Source organism: Rhopalosiphum padi, chromosome 3 (assembly GCF_020882245.1).
Source record: "Rhopalosiphum padi isolate XX-2018 chromosome 3, ASM2088224v1, whole genome shotgun sequence".
NCBI lineage: Eukaryota > Metazoa > Arthropoda > Insecta > Hemiptera > Aphididae > Rhopalosiphum > Rhopalosiphum padi.
Genome location: NC_083599.1, coordinates 32,671,308 through 32,684,414, shown reverse-complemented (window position 1 = coordinate 32,684,414; position 13,107 = coordinate 32,671,308). Strand labels below are relative to the sequence as shown.

Below are 13,107 nucleotides of genomic sequence, written 5' to 3'. Positions count from 1 at the left end.
GCAGATGATCGCCTTTTTTTTATCAAGTAGGTATACATATTTTATTGATTCGTGATGTTAATGGCATATAATCGTATTTTTATACAAGAAACACATTGATTAAATGTGTTAAAACAGATACTAATATACTATACAGACATAATAGTACATACTGACTGGACGAGTTTCTACTGCCTATGTTATATATATCTTATCGAGTTTCAGAAATCAAAAATCAGAACAAACATTACCTACTCGAACAAAAATCCTGACTATGATTCCCTAAGTATGATCGACGCTTACATTAATGGCATAAGTACTGTACTAACCAACACAATAACGAGTAACATGGCTTATAAGTAGGGCTCGGGACTTAGAGCACTTAAAATATTTAAAATAAGCGCTTAAAAAGGCACTTAAAAACATCATTATAAGTACTCCAATAAGCATTTAAAAAACTTAGATTTAAGTAAAAATATTTAACAAAAAAAAAATACTTTCTTTTTACATGATAAAGTAGGTAGGTATTATAGACATAATTTGTAACTGTGATAAAAATAATATAATTGAAGACTACAAAAAATATTGAAACAAAATGATTATAGGAAAAATTTCTAACTAAAAAATAAAAATAAATCTTCATATTATAAAAAAACAAACTTCACTTTCGAGACATTTTGTCGTATTGTTTATAGATTCTCTGAAAAAAACCGTAAAAAGTAGAAAAACTGGTCAAAAAAGCAAAACTAATCAGAAAAACTGGAAATAAGCATATTTTTAAAAAATCGTTGAAAAAAAAGCACTTTCAAATTTCATAATTGAAGGTGTTTTAACATGATATATACTTCCATAGCACTCTGCTACATTTTAAGTCAATCCATAAAAATAAGCAAAAGCTTTAAGTCCCGAGCCCTGTTTATAAGTTTAAATACTGTTCTATGATGTTGACCGCGGTCATTTTCTGCAGTTAAACTTATTTTGGATGACAAGCGCCATAGTTTTACAAGAGCTATATACCTATAATAATATACTACTACGAGAACTACAGTTCTAAATGAATATACCGACATAAATGTAATATAATAATTATTTTTTGTTGATAAAATTTCATTATCAAATTCATTTAATAAATCATATACAAATTTTTTTTAGATGAACGGAACAATGAATTTATTGGTTTTGTGTTTTTTATTGTGTGTATATTTGTGTACAAGATAAAATGTTTCAATTTTGAACTTAAAGTGATTTTGGACAGCAATTAGCTAATGCTATTATATAATCTAGTTTGTCTTTAAAAGAGATCAAAGTTAACAATTCTGATATAATAATCGGAAAAATAATAAATAAATGTAACTATATTTGTTAAATAGTCTTGTTACACTCTGTATAATAAAACTTTTAGGTCCATTACTGCAGCAGACTGCTATTTAAACTGATTTATTATTTATTAATTTTAAATAAAAAATTTGCAATATTAAATAATTTTAAAAAGCATATTTTTAACTTATCTGTTTATTATAGGTTTGTTTAACAAAATATTGTATCACAGAATATAACATAATAATATATTAAAGAGTTATATTATTCTATAATCATACCGCATGTGTTCTCTCGTCGTTTTTTTACAATACTTTAATTTTTAAGTGATTTATGAACATTTTTATATTAATATTTTACATACACATATAATTTGTGTAAAAAGTTAATTTTTTTTAAAAATATAATTAGTTTAGTTTAGTAAGACTTTACACTAAAAAATTTAATTTAATTATTTCTTTCCGAGTATTATTGGTGCTTATTCTTAGAATTTAAATAATGACACTAAATATAATTATTTGCAGGATTACACTATATAAAAACCTAAATTTTTGTCATACTGGCAAAAAGGATATTTTTAATGTTTTATTATAACCCAATATATTTTTTTTTTTTATTCTGATCGATTAAAATATATATAACTTTAAATTATATGATAAACATGTATTTAAATACTAGTAAGAACTATAATTATTGTTACATTTTTAAAATTTAGATGTTTTGGTTTCTATTTAGATGAAGAACATATTATATAGCTATATAAATTATTTATTGCAACATTCTTTGACTTATGCATATACATAATAACCATATTAACAAAATCAATTGTTTCCTTAGAATAAAATGCTTAGTTTAAATATAATCTAGTCAATCAAATCAGACAAGCAATAACAAAAAAAAAGAAATCACACTTACATACTAAGTTGTTGTATCTCAATAAAGTATACAAATAGTTTACGCTAAGTTACTTCTTCATTTAATTACATTGATGTAAAATTACCTTGATATTATACTACAAGGTAAATTGTATTTTTCTGTCTTGTTTTGTGTGAGAAGTTGAGCTTTTATAGAACATGGCAAATGCACACAAACGAAGTTCATACTATTTTTTTTTTTTACAGTATGATCTCTGTGTACATGTATTTACCATGTTTTACATATAAATGACAATGAATAAAAACCATAATATTATAACATCCTTTCATAAATTATTATCATTGTTCGATACTGTTTTTTTAAATACTTATAATAAATTAAAAATAAATAAAACAATATTATTTTTTTTTTAACTATATAATAAATAATAATAATACTTGTAACATAAAAATAATCAACATAAAAAAAAAATTGGTAACAATTTGAAATATTAATCAGAATTACTATTTAAACATAGAATTTTAAATTAAATTACAATTATAACTCAAGTTAATCTAATAAGTTATACAACAAAAATAAATAACAAGTATAATGCATACCACAGTCATAAAAGTGTTGCAAACAAAACATTTAATTTAAAGTAGTTAGATTCATTCATGCTAATATATTTCACTATTTCACTAAATTCTAAATTATCTAGAGTTAAATATTTTATGTCATGACTCAGACAATAGTCGCTGATAATGAGGCATTATCTCATGAGTAGGTATATGGAGACCAAATTCTAGGGCTACTAATACTCCAAACTCAGAAACCATTAAATCTTTTCTGCTTAATCGAAATACTATTTCAGTTCTCTGAAAAATAAAAATAAAAGTAAATAATATATAATTAAAAGTTGTTACTAATTATCATACAGATATGCAAATATTATATAAATAGGATATGATATAGATTAAAGTAAAATTGGTAAGTATAAAACTAAAAGAAATAACTAATATTAATAAAACAAAATTAAATCAGTATAGTCAGTAGATTTATGTTGAATTTATATTTAAAACTAGAGCTATGAATTTAACATTTTTATTAAGAGGACATCATATCTGCATGTTTTTTTTTATGAACGTAAAACATAGCAAATTTGCATTTAGTGAAATCAATTTTATGCTGTTAGCTATGATATTAGTTAATTTTCCTATTATCAAACTTAATGGTAATACTATTATCTAGGGAAACTCATATGCTTTTATTGATATTTAAATTTTTAAGTGAGTTATGAGAATTTTAATCTTTTAATATTTTACATGACTATACTTTACTTAAAAATTAAAATATCAATGAAGGTCTATGAGATGCCCTAGAAAATATTATTACCTTTAAGTTAAATAATAGGTAAATTTACTCTAATATTAAAACTAACAGAATACATTGATTCTGCTGAACACAAATTTGCTATGTTTTATGATTGTAAGACAGAGACAACACATGCAGGTATGACATTCTTTTAAAAGTTACATCTACATTTGTTTCAGAATATCTGTTTGGATATTGTTGTTTTTAATTTTTTGCGATGAGAATGTTTTTTAAATGATTTATGACCAATTTCGAAATTTAATGGAATGTAATAATTTAATTCACAGTCTTATTTATAACATTAATTTGGACATAATTGCTAAGTTATATGAGCTTAAATATTATTCCATCATATTAAGTAAATAAATAATAATAGAAAAAGATAAGAAATCATCAAAATATTATGAGGTTTGATGGTAAAGTAACCTACTTCAATAAGATTAGTTAATGGTTCACCCTTCATATCATTTAACTTTGCCGACAAAATAATACATGCTCCAGCACATAGCTTCCGATTTTCCTTATTAATCAAGCTTTTAACTAATAATCTTTCAAAAAATACATAGGCCTGTGCTATAGTTAGCAAGTCTGAAGTAGCATCTGGTTTAGTAATTTTACGCATTTCTCGTTTAATACTGAAAAAAAGATAAAAATTTAAATATTTAATAAACCAATATAAATTATAATTCAGTGTTAATTTATGGGTATGTTTATTAGAATTACCTTCTGAGTTTACTTAATGTTAGCTCAATGTGTGGAAATTTATCTTGAAATTTATCATTCAATTCTTTTTTAAGATCAGCTGGACGCACATAATCAATAATTGATGTCTGAAATATAATATATATTATAGACAAATTTTAAACTTCCAACTAAGATTTAAAACAGCTTCAACAATAAAATATATAATTAATACTTAATGTTCTACTTGTTTTTAATAATTTTATTCCATTTACATAACCCTGACATAGTGAAACAATTTTGATGGCAAATTAGAATAATAATGTTAATTTTAAAATTTTAGTTTATTGTAAATGACGCTTAACAATAATTATTTATAATTATAAATTTGATTTCCAATAACTTGTGCACTTGTTTTAAGTATATTCATTAGTTTATTTGCCTTGATCTAAAGGGCAATCATCAGTAAGAGCATCAATGATCAATAATTGTAAAAGGATACGGTTCCATTGGAAAGTTATCACAATTCACCACTCACCAGTACTAAACATTGGCAAAGTACACCAGTCATGGGAATGTGGCTTTTTTAAAGGTACATTAATGAAACGAATATAAAGTTAAATAATACTTTAAGTAAAACAAATACTTAACAGTACATTCTAAATATACAAAATAATGAACCTTAGATATACTTACCATGTAAGATATGAATGTTAAAAGTGTTCTATGTTTTCCAGCAAAAAACTCAGGGTCATCAAGAATGTTTGGAGAAAACAAGGCCGTTCCATTTTCCTCTTGTTCAGTATTAGTAACTAAAAATATAAATTAGAAATTAAGTGTTATAAAAATAAAATAATTTAATAAGAAAATGTTTACATTATATTCTACAATTATTCATGATTATTACATGTTAATTACCTTTTGTCAAATCACCTTTAGGAGGTGATGATGTTGGTTGAACAGTGCACATTTTGTAAGTACCAGATCCAATCGCTACATTATCAGGAACATCAGCTGAAATACACCTTAAACAAAATTATATATAGTTAAAAACTAAAAAGTTAATAATTATTGTTACATTATTTCTAATAGTATTTAATGTAATTAAATTATTGATAGTATACTTTTTAATGTTAACAAAATAAATAATTAAATAACAGTTAATATAAACATTAAAATTTTTTTTTTAATAATTTAATGAAATTCATTACATATAATTGCTCTGATTGATATCATATGTTTTATATATTTTAATACTATTTTTTTTTTTAATAAAAATGATTTGCGTCTAATGGTAAAATAGAGTAACAATTTTGTTTTGCCACCACTGTTTAATAATACTTTTCTTATATTATTAAAAAAATAAAAAACTATCTAAAAAAAATAAACAGTAAAAATATTCAAGTTTATTTTGGTGAAACATTTATAACTGTAATGTTAATGTGATTTAAATTTAATGTAACAATAATATAGGAATATTTTAATAACTACTACTATTTATGAATTAATTTTATTTACCTGCTTAAGGTGTGTGATTTCGACTGTATAGTATCTAACATCATATCTTCAATTGGGGTCTTGGGTTCAACAATTCGTGAAGGAATTAATAAATGACTGTATGATATTTCCTAAAAACAATTAATAAATTATTTCTCATCATAATAATAACTGGTACTTTTATAAACTAATAATAAAGGCACAACAGATTAATCAAAATGTTCATTCTAAAAATGTATTAAGAATATAAAACAAAATAATGTGGCCAGATTAGAAGTTATATTTAAAATTAAAATAATTTAATACAGATTTAAATAACTTTGTATTATCAAATGATATTCCTCTTAGGAAATTAAGCAAAATACAATTTAAACTTAAATAAATTAATTAATTTTAATATTGTTTTTTTCTAATGAATTTAATTATAACAAAAAATAAGTCAACATATTATAATGAGATTATGACGTTTTATAATTTTTGTTAGAACTTAGAAAAATTAACCATACAAATTGTTAAAAATTGATAAACATTTATGAAGTTGACTGTTAGCCAGATGAGAATTTGTTGTGTTCTAGTGTACTGTTTTCCAAAGTAACATTAATATTAATTTTTACTGTAAGCAATTTTATTGTTTTAAAACAAGACTAAATAATGAATACTACTCTTTGTTAAATACAAAGATTATTTTTAAATCAAAATCAAAATCAATTATAATTTGACATAATATAATAATAAAATGAATTTAGTTTATACTCTTTTAGTCTTGATGTGCTGCCCAACTATATGGACAATTTACATTTTGCACAAGTACATAATGAAACCAAGTCATTAGCGCATTTACCAATAAGACCACTAAAAATTTTTCACTATCGTTCCTCAAATAATTTAAAAGTTATGATGAATATAGTGGTTACCTATGTCCTAGACTAGTTTTATTTCACATTATTATTAAATTTAGAAGTATCAACTAAAATATAATCTAAAATTTTTTTTCAAATTATGTATTAAATTATTATTATATATATATTTATTTTTATTTTCCATAACTAAGATAATATTTTCCTTGTTATTAGTAGACAAACAACGACCTGTCAAAAATATTTTAAGATTTGTAGGTTGGGAAGTACTACATATTAGTGTATTAAATTTAAGTATTATAAGAAGTAAATAATTTAATTATTGTATTGTGATAGTCAAAAAATTTCTTTTTGAAACATACATATTGATAAATTATTAGAGTAAGTATAAAATAATCTTATGTTCTCTCTTTGATAACTTAGTATTTATTTTTATTCTATACTTATTCTAAAATAATTATTTTATTTAGTTCAATTTAAATATTTTTATTTGTTTTTTAGATTAAAAATGAATTTCAAGATTATTTATTATAATTTATAAAAAAAGTACATATATTTACAAGTATATTACGCGAATAAAAACAATTATACACTGGTATTATTACAGGCATCAATGAATGTTCATGGATTGGTGAAATTGGCAGTAAGCACTAAGGAGTATTGTATGAAAAATATTCTAAGTCAGTGCAAGCCTACTGCAAGTTTATTACTGTGGGAAGATTAAAAATACGCATACGTTTATGTTAATAACATTTCAAATTAACAACAATTATATTGCAATGTTTAAATGCTTTTTTAAACAAATCTACAAAAACTCATGATAATTATTAAATTTATTATATTTTTAGTTTGTGTAAACTCTAATTTTATTATAAGCTTCATAATGACACAAAGGTAAAAATATTATACTTTTTACGTATATTTTTATTTTTTAGTATAGATTGATAGTACAACATAAATTATACTTAATCTAGAAACATTTTTTAAATGTATTCTCCTGTAATGTTTGGTGAAATCATGAAAAAAAATATTCCAACTTAAGGGGTTCAAACCATGAAAATTAAAACTAATTATATCTAAGTATAAACTATAAACATGTCAATAAGCTTAATAATAATGGTAAATGAAAATTTATTGTATTAAAGAAAACATTAAAATAAATATTGCCTAATAATCAAATTAATAATTAGTTTATTCTTTGAACTATACCTGTCCATCTTTGCCTTTTTCTAATCCAAAGAGATCAAACGCATCAATTATATCATTAACAGCAGATAAAGGACGAGTTCCAGATGTTTGTCTTCTACGATTTGGTTCTTTCTTTTGCTCACATCGCACACTACAATTATATTAATTAACAAAAATAATTAAATATTTATTGAATAACTATTAAAAACGTGGTACAAACATTATGGTTCTGTTAGATCTTTTGAATGGTATTAGCGAATAAACAAGGAATGGAGTTTTCTGTGGAGTGACTAATACTAAACGTTCATTTTTGAATCGATGTTGTAATGTTGGACGTACAACTCTAATATCCATAGATTGATTCGAAGAGCTATTTTCTTGAAGCAAAGTACTAGTTTTATATAGAGCTGTAATTTTTTATACAAACTAATTAATAATTAGTTAAATGTATATTAAATAATTTTTAGTCTAGCCTAATACTTGATATTTATTTATTATTATTTATTTATTTTATAAATTAATACATAAATTTACTTTCATGTAACATCATCTCAAAACATTTTCACTATGAATATAAATCTACGCTAAGAAATTGTTAGAAGAATCCATCAAAATCAATTGAAATTATAATTTAATATGTTATAACTGTTATACGTTTATAACAATAAATTATTATTAGAGAATGCATTATTGTATGAATTATTTTGATTATATGTTTTGGGTAAAACATTTTTTGGCTAAACATATTCTATTATAATTGTATTTAGCTGTAGTTTAACTGAATTAATACTTGTCAAATATATCTAGGCAGATATTTCAGTTAATATCATAATAGCTAAATAAAGATATATTCTTGAGAATCTAGTAATTGGTTTTTAAAATTATTTTTTATCTATTTTAAATTAAAATTTTAATTTTAATTTTTCATAAAAACATTAATCTCCCTAGTAAATAAATATAACAACATTATTAAATAAAACAAATTTTATAACAGTGAGAACATAATCAAAAGATTACTTAGTTTAAAATAACAAATTTAAGCATTTTATTTATAGCTCTTAATAAAAAAATACATAATTGTTAATATAATTTGGTTAAAAAATATGTTAATAATTATATGGAACACTCTACAAAATATTTAATGTAGTATTATTACAATATCATGATTGGGTAACTTAGTTAGAGTTTTAAATATTGTGTGTAGTAAATGTATTAGTATTGTATTATAACAAGTCTGAGAAGTCTATAAGTTTAAGTAATTATAAAGAAATATTTCTAACTAGTCTTGAAATTTAAAAAATAAAAATATATAATTAAGAAGTAAGAAATAAAAATATTTATATATTCTGAAAAAACTGAGTATAATTAAATGTTATTGTTACTAAAAATGGTTGCTGCCTTGTAAAATATATTAAATATCTTCATAAGCATATATTTTTACCTAAGCCAAGACTTTCAGAACTGCTGAAATTTGTGTTACTTTTATCATCAGACAATAAAGATTGAGGAATCATGCGTTTACGATAGTATGCTGCCAATTTTTTTGATTCCATAGTTACATCACTTCCAGTTGTGTTAAGTCTAAAAATGTTAATTTCTTTTATTGAAAAATGTATTCAATAATAATTAATCACAAAAAAAAACAAAATCACCTTTCGCGAAATGGTAGTCTTCCAGAACTCTTATCTGAATCCAATTCAAAAAATTTATCAATACTATGTTTATCATTCATATTTGATTTTATTGGTGTAGATGTTAAAGACCGTGTTTTTGTCAATCTTACAGGACCATGAAATTCAATATCCATTTGTTTCAAGATAATATCATTTTCACTGAATGTATTCTCTTCATTTTCCATTCCAATGTCAGGAAGTGACGGAAACTCCATTTCAGATTTTTGATGACGATACATACTGTTTTTGATGAAAAGTAATTTGTTAGTATCCTTATGAGTGCCATCAAGTGATATATTCGTCAAAAATGACAGGGCTGCTATTCGACGACGTGAAGTATCCCCAGTTAGTGTACTCATCATGATTCAATTTTTTTTTCAAAGTCCTGTTCACTTATAATATAATATTAATAATAAATAAAAAGTTATAAATGTATGTAATTCAAATAATAGCTTTTAAAAATAATTATTTTTTAGTAAGATAATAAGTAATAACTATACTTTTAGTTCTCAATAGAAAGAAAACAAAGCAATATTATATAATAAAGTATGCAAAATATTAAGAAACGAAATTAAATTATAAAAAACATATTTTAATATTAAATATAACAGCAATAGTCAAATACGAGTCAGTTTTGATTACTATTAACATGTTCTATTATATTATACTATAACAGAACAAAACGATCTATGTTTTATTTAATTTTTATATAATAATTTAATTTTTTTAACTATCAAAAATTTGTTTTATATTTTGTAATTAGAAAATTTTAATGATACAGACTGGATACAACTTACAAGTTATATAATTTTATAGTTTTTAATTAGATAATAACAATTATCTTTTTTGCATTACCCTAAGATCATTTAATAATTCACAGCTCACAGTAACATAAATATAACTATGTTATTGTAAGAAAAAATGTAATTCTAACATGGTACCAATCACAAACACATCGTCACGATACATACAAGATAAATCATTTTCTAGGCACTTTGGTGTTTTATAAATAAATTTGTTATACTATGATCATTCATGTATATTAATATATTAGCTATTAATTAGTAGAACTATTGGTTAACATAATATTATGAACACTTACCTATAGTTTCAACAAACTGGGTTCTTATCCAAAACTTGAAATTAAAGTCCGCATTTTTTGCTTCCAATTCACAAACGTAAGATTTCGATTGTTAAATAGATACATAACTTTTACTATTAGTGTTTATCAGACGCATAAACATAAATTAATTGTTCGATTTAATACATTTTTAGTTCGATCGTTAGATTTTGTTATTATGTCACAAATATTGTACTTAATATTTTTATCATTTTTAAGAACACTCGCCTTCTTATCTAATCTCTGTGATGTGATAACAATAAATCAATAAACATAATAAACCAAAACCAATATTATGCTGGTTTTCGTTGTAACCTTATATTTTGTACAATTGTAATACAAAATACGTCTCTTCTTAGTGAAATTATTGTAAAAAATGTTCTAATAGTTGAATACTCGAATCTGTCAAAAATGCAAATCACAAAAATGAATATCAAGATCCTCTAAAATATATTTTCGTATCAAAGAAGAAAAATACGTCTTCAAATATCATCAAAAAAATGTCATCTTTATATATCAAAATCCCCGTATTATAGTAATGTAGGTATATAATATGGTAGATACGTGTGTTCATTTGATATTTCGTATAAGTAAGTAGGTACTATTAGTACTAACCACTATCTATAGGTATTACTAGTATTAGCAATTAGGACGTTAAGACGTGTTATGTATAACGTATCTGTAATTATCTTTTATTTGTTGGTTTTCCGATCGGCAATCAGCACAGTGGTATACGGTTATACGGATATTTTCCACAAAGCATTTTTTAACGGTACGAAATTTTTCCCCCGAAATAGAACATTTGAACATTTTCCTTCCGTGCACCAAAATCTAATAAAACTGTATATTTTATAAATTACCGGTAAAGTAAAGTAGTCGCGGTCATTGTATACGAGACCAATCAGATTTAAGTAAAAAGTTGGTACCTAGATACCAAATAATTGTTTACAATTACCGGTGGGCGATCATTATATTATTTATATTACAATGACCAAGTAATTTGAATTGCTCAACGTACCTAGGTATTTGTGAATTGCAGGCAATGTGAACACTGAATTTTACATTGCAAATTATCACTCGATTAAATACCCCTTTAAATATTTTATCGAAAATACCTACATTTTATTTTATATTATGCCAAATATCTTTAAAAACAATTTTTATTTTTTATAAGTGTTATTAATTTATTATATATCAATAATATTTTGCTATATTATATTATCATTGATTATGTATAGTAATAATAATAATCAATGATATCTAATAAACATTTTAACTATCTACACTCTATTAGATTTAATATGACTTATAAAACCAATGCAGGTAATTCAATATTTTTATCGGTAATAAACGACTCGGAAAAAAACGACTAGGTGTAAAACGTTAGTTTTGGTTATAAGTTATGAAAATAATTATGTTAGTAATAAATACAATTATTTTTAAATACCTATATACATATATATATATATAAATCCGAGCAATAAACTTTAAATTTATATTAATTTTTGATCTTTGAGTTTTGATTTAGTGACGACTGATGTTCGTACCTATATTAAATAAGTAAGTTGTATTTAATAAAACTAAGTAGTATTTTTATTACGGCCATTTCATTTATTGCTTGCTCACTAAAAAAAATAGTCATCTTATGAGCGAATATTAAACTGCTTGATGGAAAAGTGTGCAGAGAAAAATCTTTTTCTAGATCCTACTTCCCCATACACGTTGATTTTTAAAAAACAGCTATAAATGGCAAATGCAATAAAAACGGTAATAGGCGAACACGTATAAGTGAATGGTTGTTTTTATCTTACCCAAGCAACGATGATTATAGATCAGATGAATTTTCTTTATTTTGCCGACAGTTGGATGTATTAGCATTTTTACCCGTGTGTAATTTAGTTGAAAGAATGAGACACTTGAAAATAATAATAATGCTTCACCAATTTTGAAATATTTTGATAATACTTATGTAACTGGTACATTTAGACACAAGACAAATTCTATATGCTTACTTATTTCCACCTCACATTTGGAATGTTGTTCATGATATTACATTAAATAATGGTGATCGGACCAAACGGAGGGGTGGAATTCTCAAATTTAGTAAGCCATTGTCATTTCTCTATATGAGTATTAATATTGATTTTAAAATCAAGGGTATTAATAACAAAAGTCAAAAATCCGATTGGAGGTGATAAATGACGAGTCAAAATTATCGAATAATTCACTGCGTATACTACGAAAAAAAATTAAACAAAAATATACCTATGCCAAATTACAGAATTAACTCAAAACATTATGTGAAGAATATTTAAATAAGTGGAAAAAGATATTTACCACATATTTAATAGCAATAGCAAAATATATTATACGATATCAGTGGTTTATTTTTATTTACTTATTTAACTTACCATTTCACTTATAATATACTTTAACTAATATTTGGAATTTTAAAGTAAAATGAATTTGACGTTTTTTACATTGTCTTTTTTACCCTTGTTGTTTTTGACCCGTGGTTTTTTCCTAGATTCTTTTTATCATTGGTTAAATTTTGTGATATGTTTTT

General features: G+C 23.4%; 1 protein-coding gene across 2 annotated transcripts; it reads right to left on the bottom strand.

Moving 5' to 3' along the window:
* Nucleotides 1–1,944: 1,944 nt before the first annotated feature.
* Nucleotides 1,945–10,750, bottom strand: LOC132926990 (CDK5 and ABL1 enzyme substrate 2-like). Of its 2 annotated transcripts, none has more exons than XM_060991429.1 (11): nucleotides 10,524–10,750; nucleotides 9,401–9,813; nucleotides 9,190–9,329; nucleotides 7,969–8,155; nucleotides 7,770–7,899; nucleotides 5,725–5,834; nucleotides 5,125–5,231; nucleotides 4,903–5,018; nucleotides 4,249–4,355; nucleotides 3,956–4,160; nucleotides 1,945–3,029 (listed from the first exon to the last, which is right to left on the bottom strand). In XM_060991429.1, exons 2-11 carry the CDS (start codon nucleotides 9,781–9,783, stop codon nucleotides 2,889–2,891), a joined length of 1,626 nt encoding a protein of 541 aa, XP_060847412.1. In that variant the 5' UTR covers nucleotides 9,784–9,813; nucleotides 10,524–10,750; the 3' UTR covers nucleotides 1,945–2,888. The 2 variants fall into 2 exon arrangements, with proteins under 2 accessions (XP_060847412.1, XP_060847413.1); XM_060991430.1 differs by having other exon boundaries at nucleotides 9,401–9,806.
* Between the last annotated feature and the right edge of the window lie 2,357 nt (nucleotides 10,751–13,107).

Bases quoted from the DNA above. Each gene is read 5' to 3' on its own strand.
- LOC132926990 (XM_060991429.1), bottom strand. From the start codon at position 9,783: ATGATGAGTACACTAACTGGGGATACTTCACGTCGTCGAATAGCAGCC. The intron at 5,835-7,769 runs GTATAGTTCAAA...AATTGTTTTTAG, and splicing joins AAAAAGGCAAAGATGGACAG to GAAATATCATACAGTCATTT. The intron at 5,232-5,724 runs GTAAATAAAATT...ATTTTGTTTAAG, and splicing joins AAATCACACACCTTAAGCAG to GTGTATTTCAGCTGATGTTC.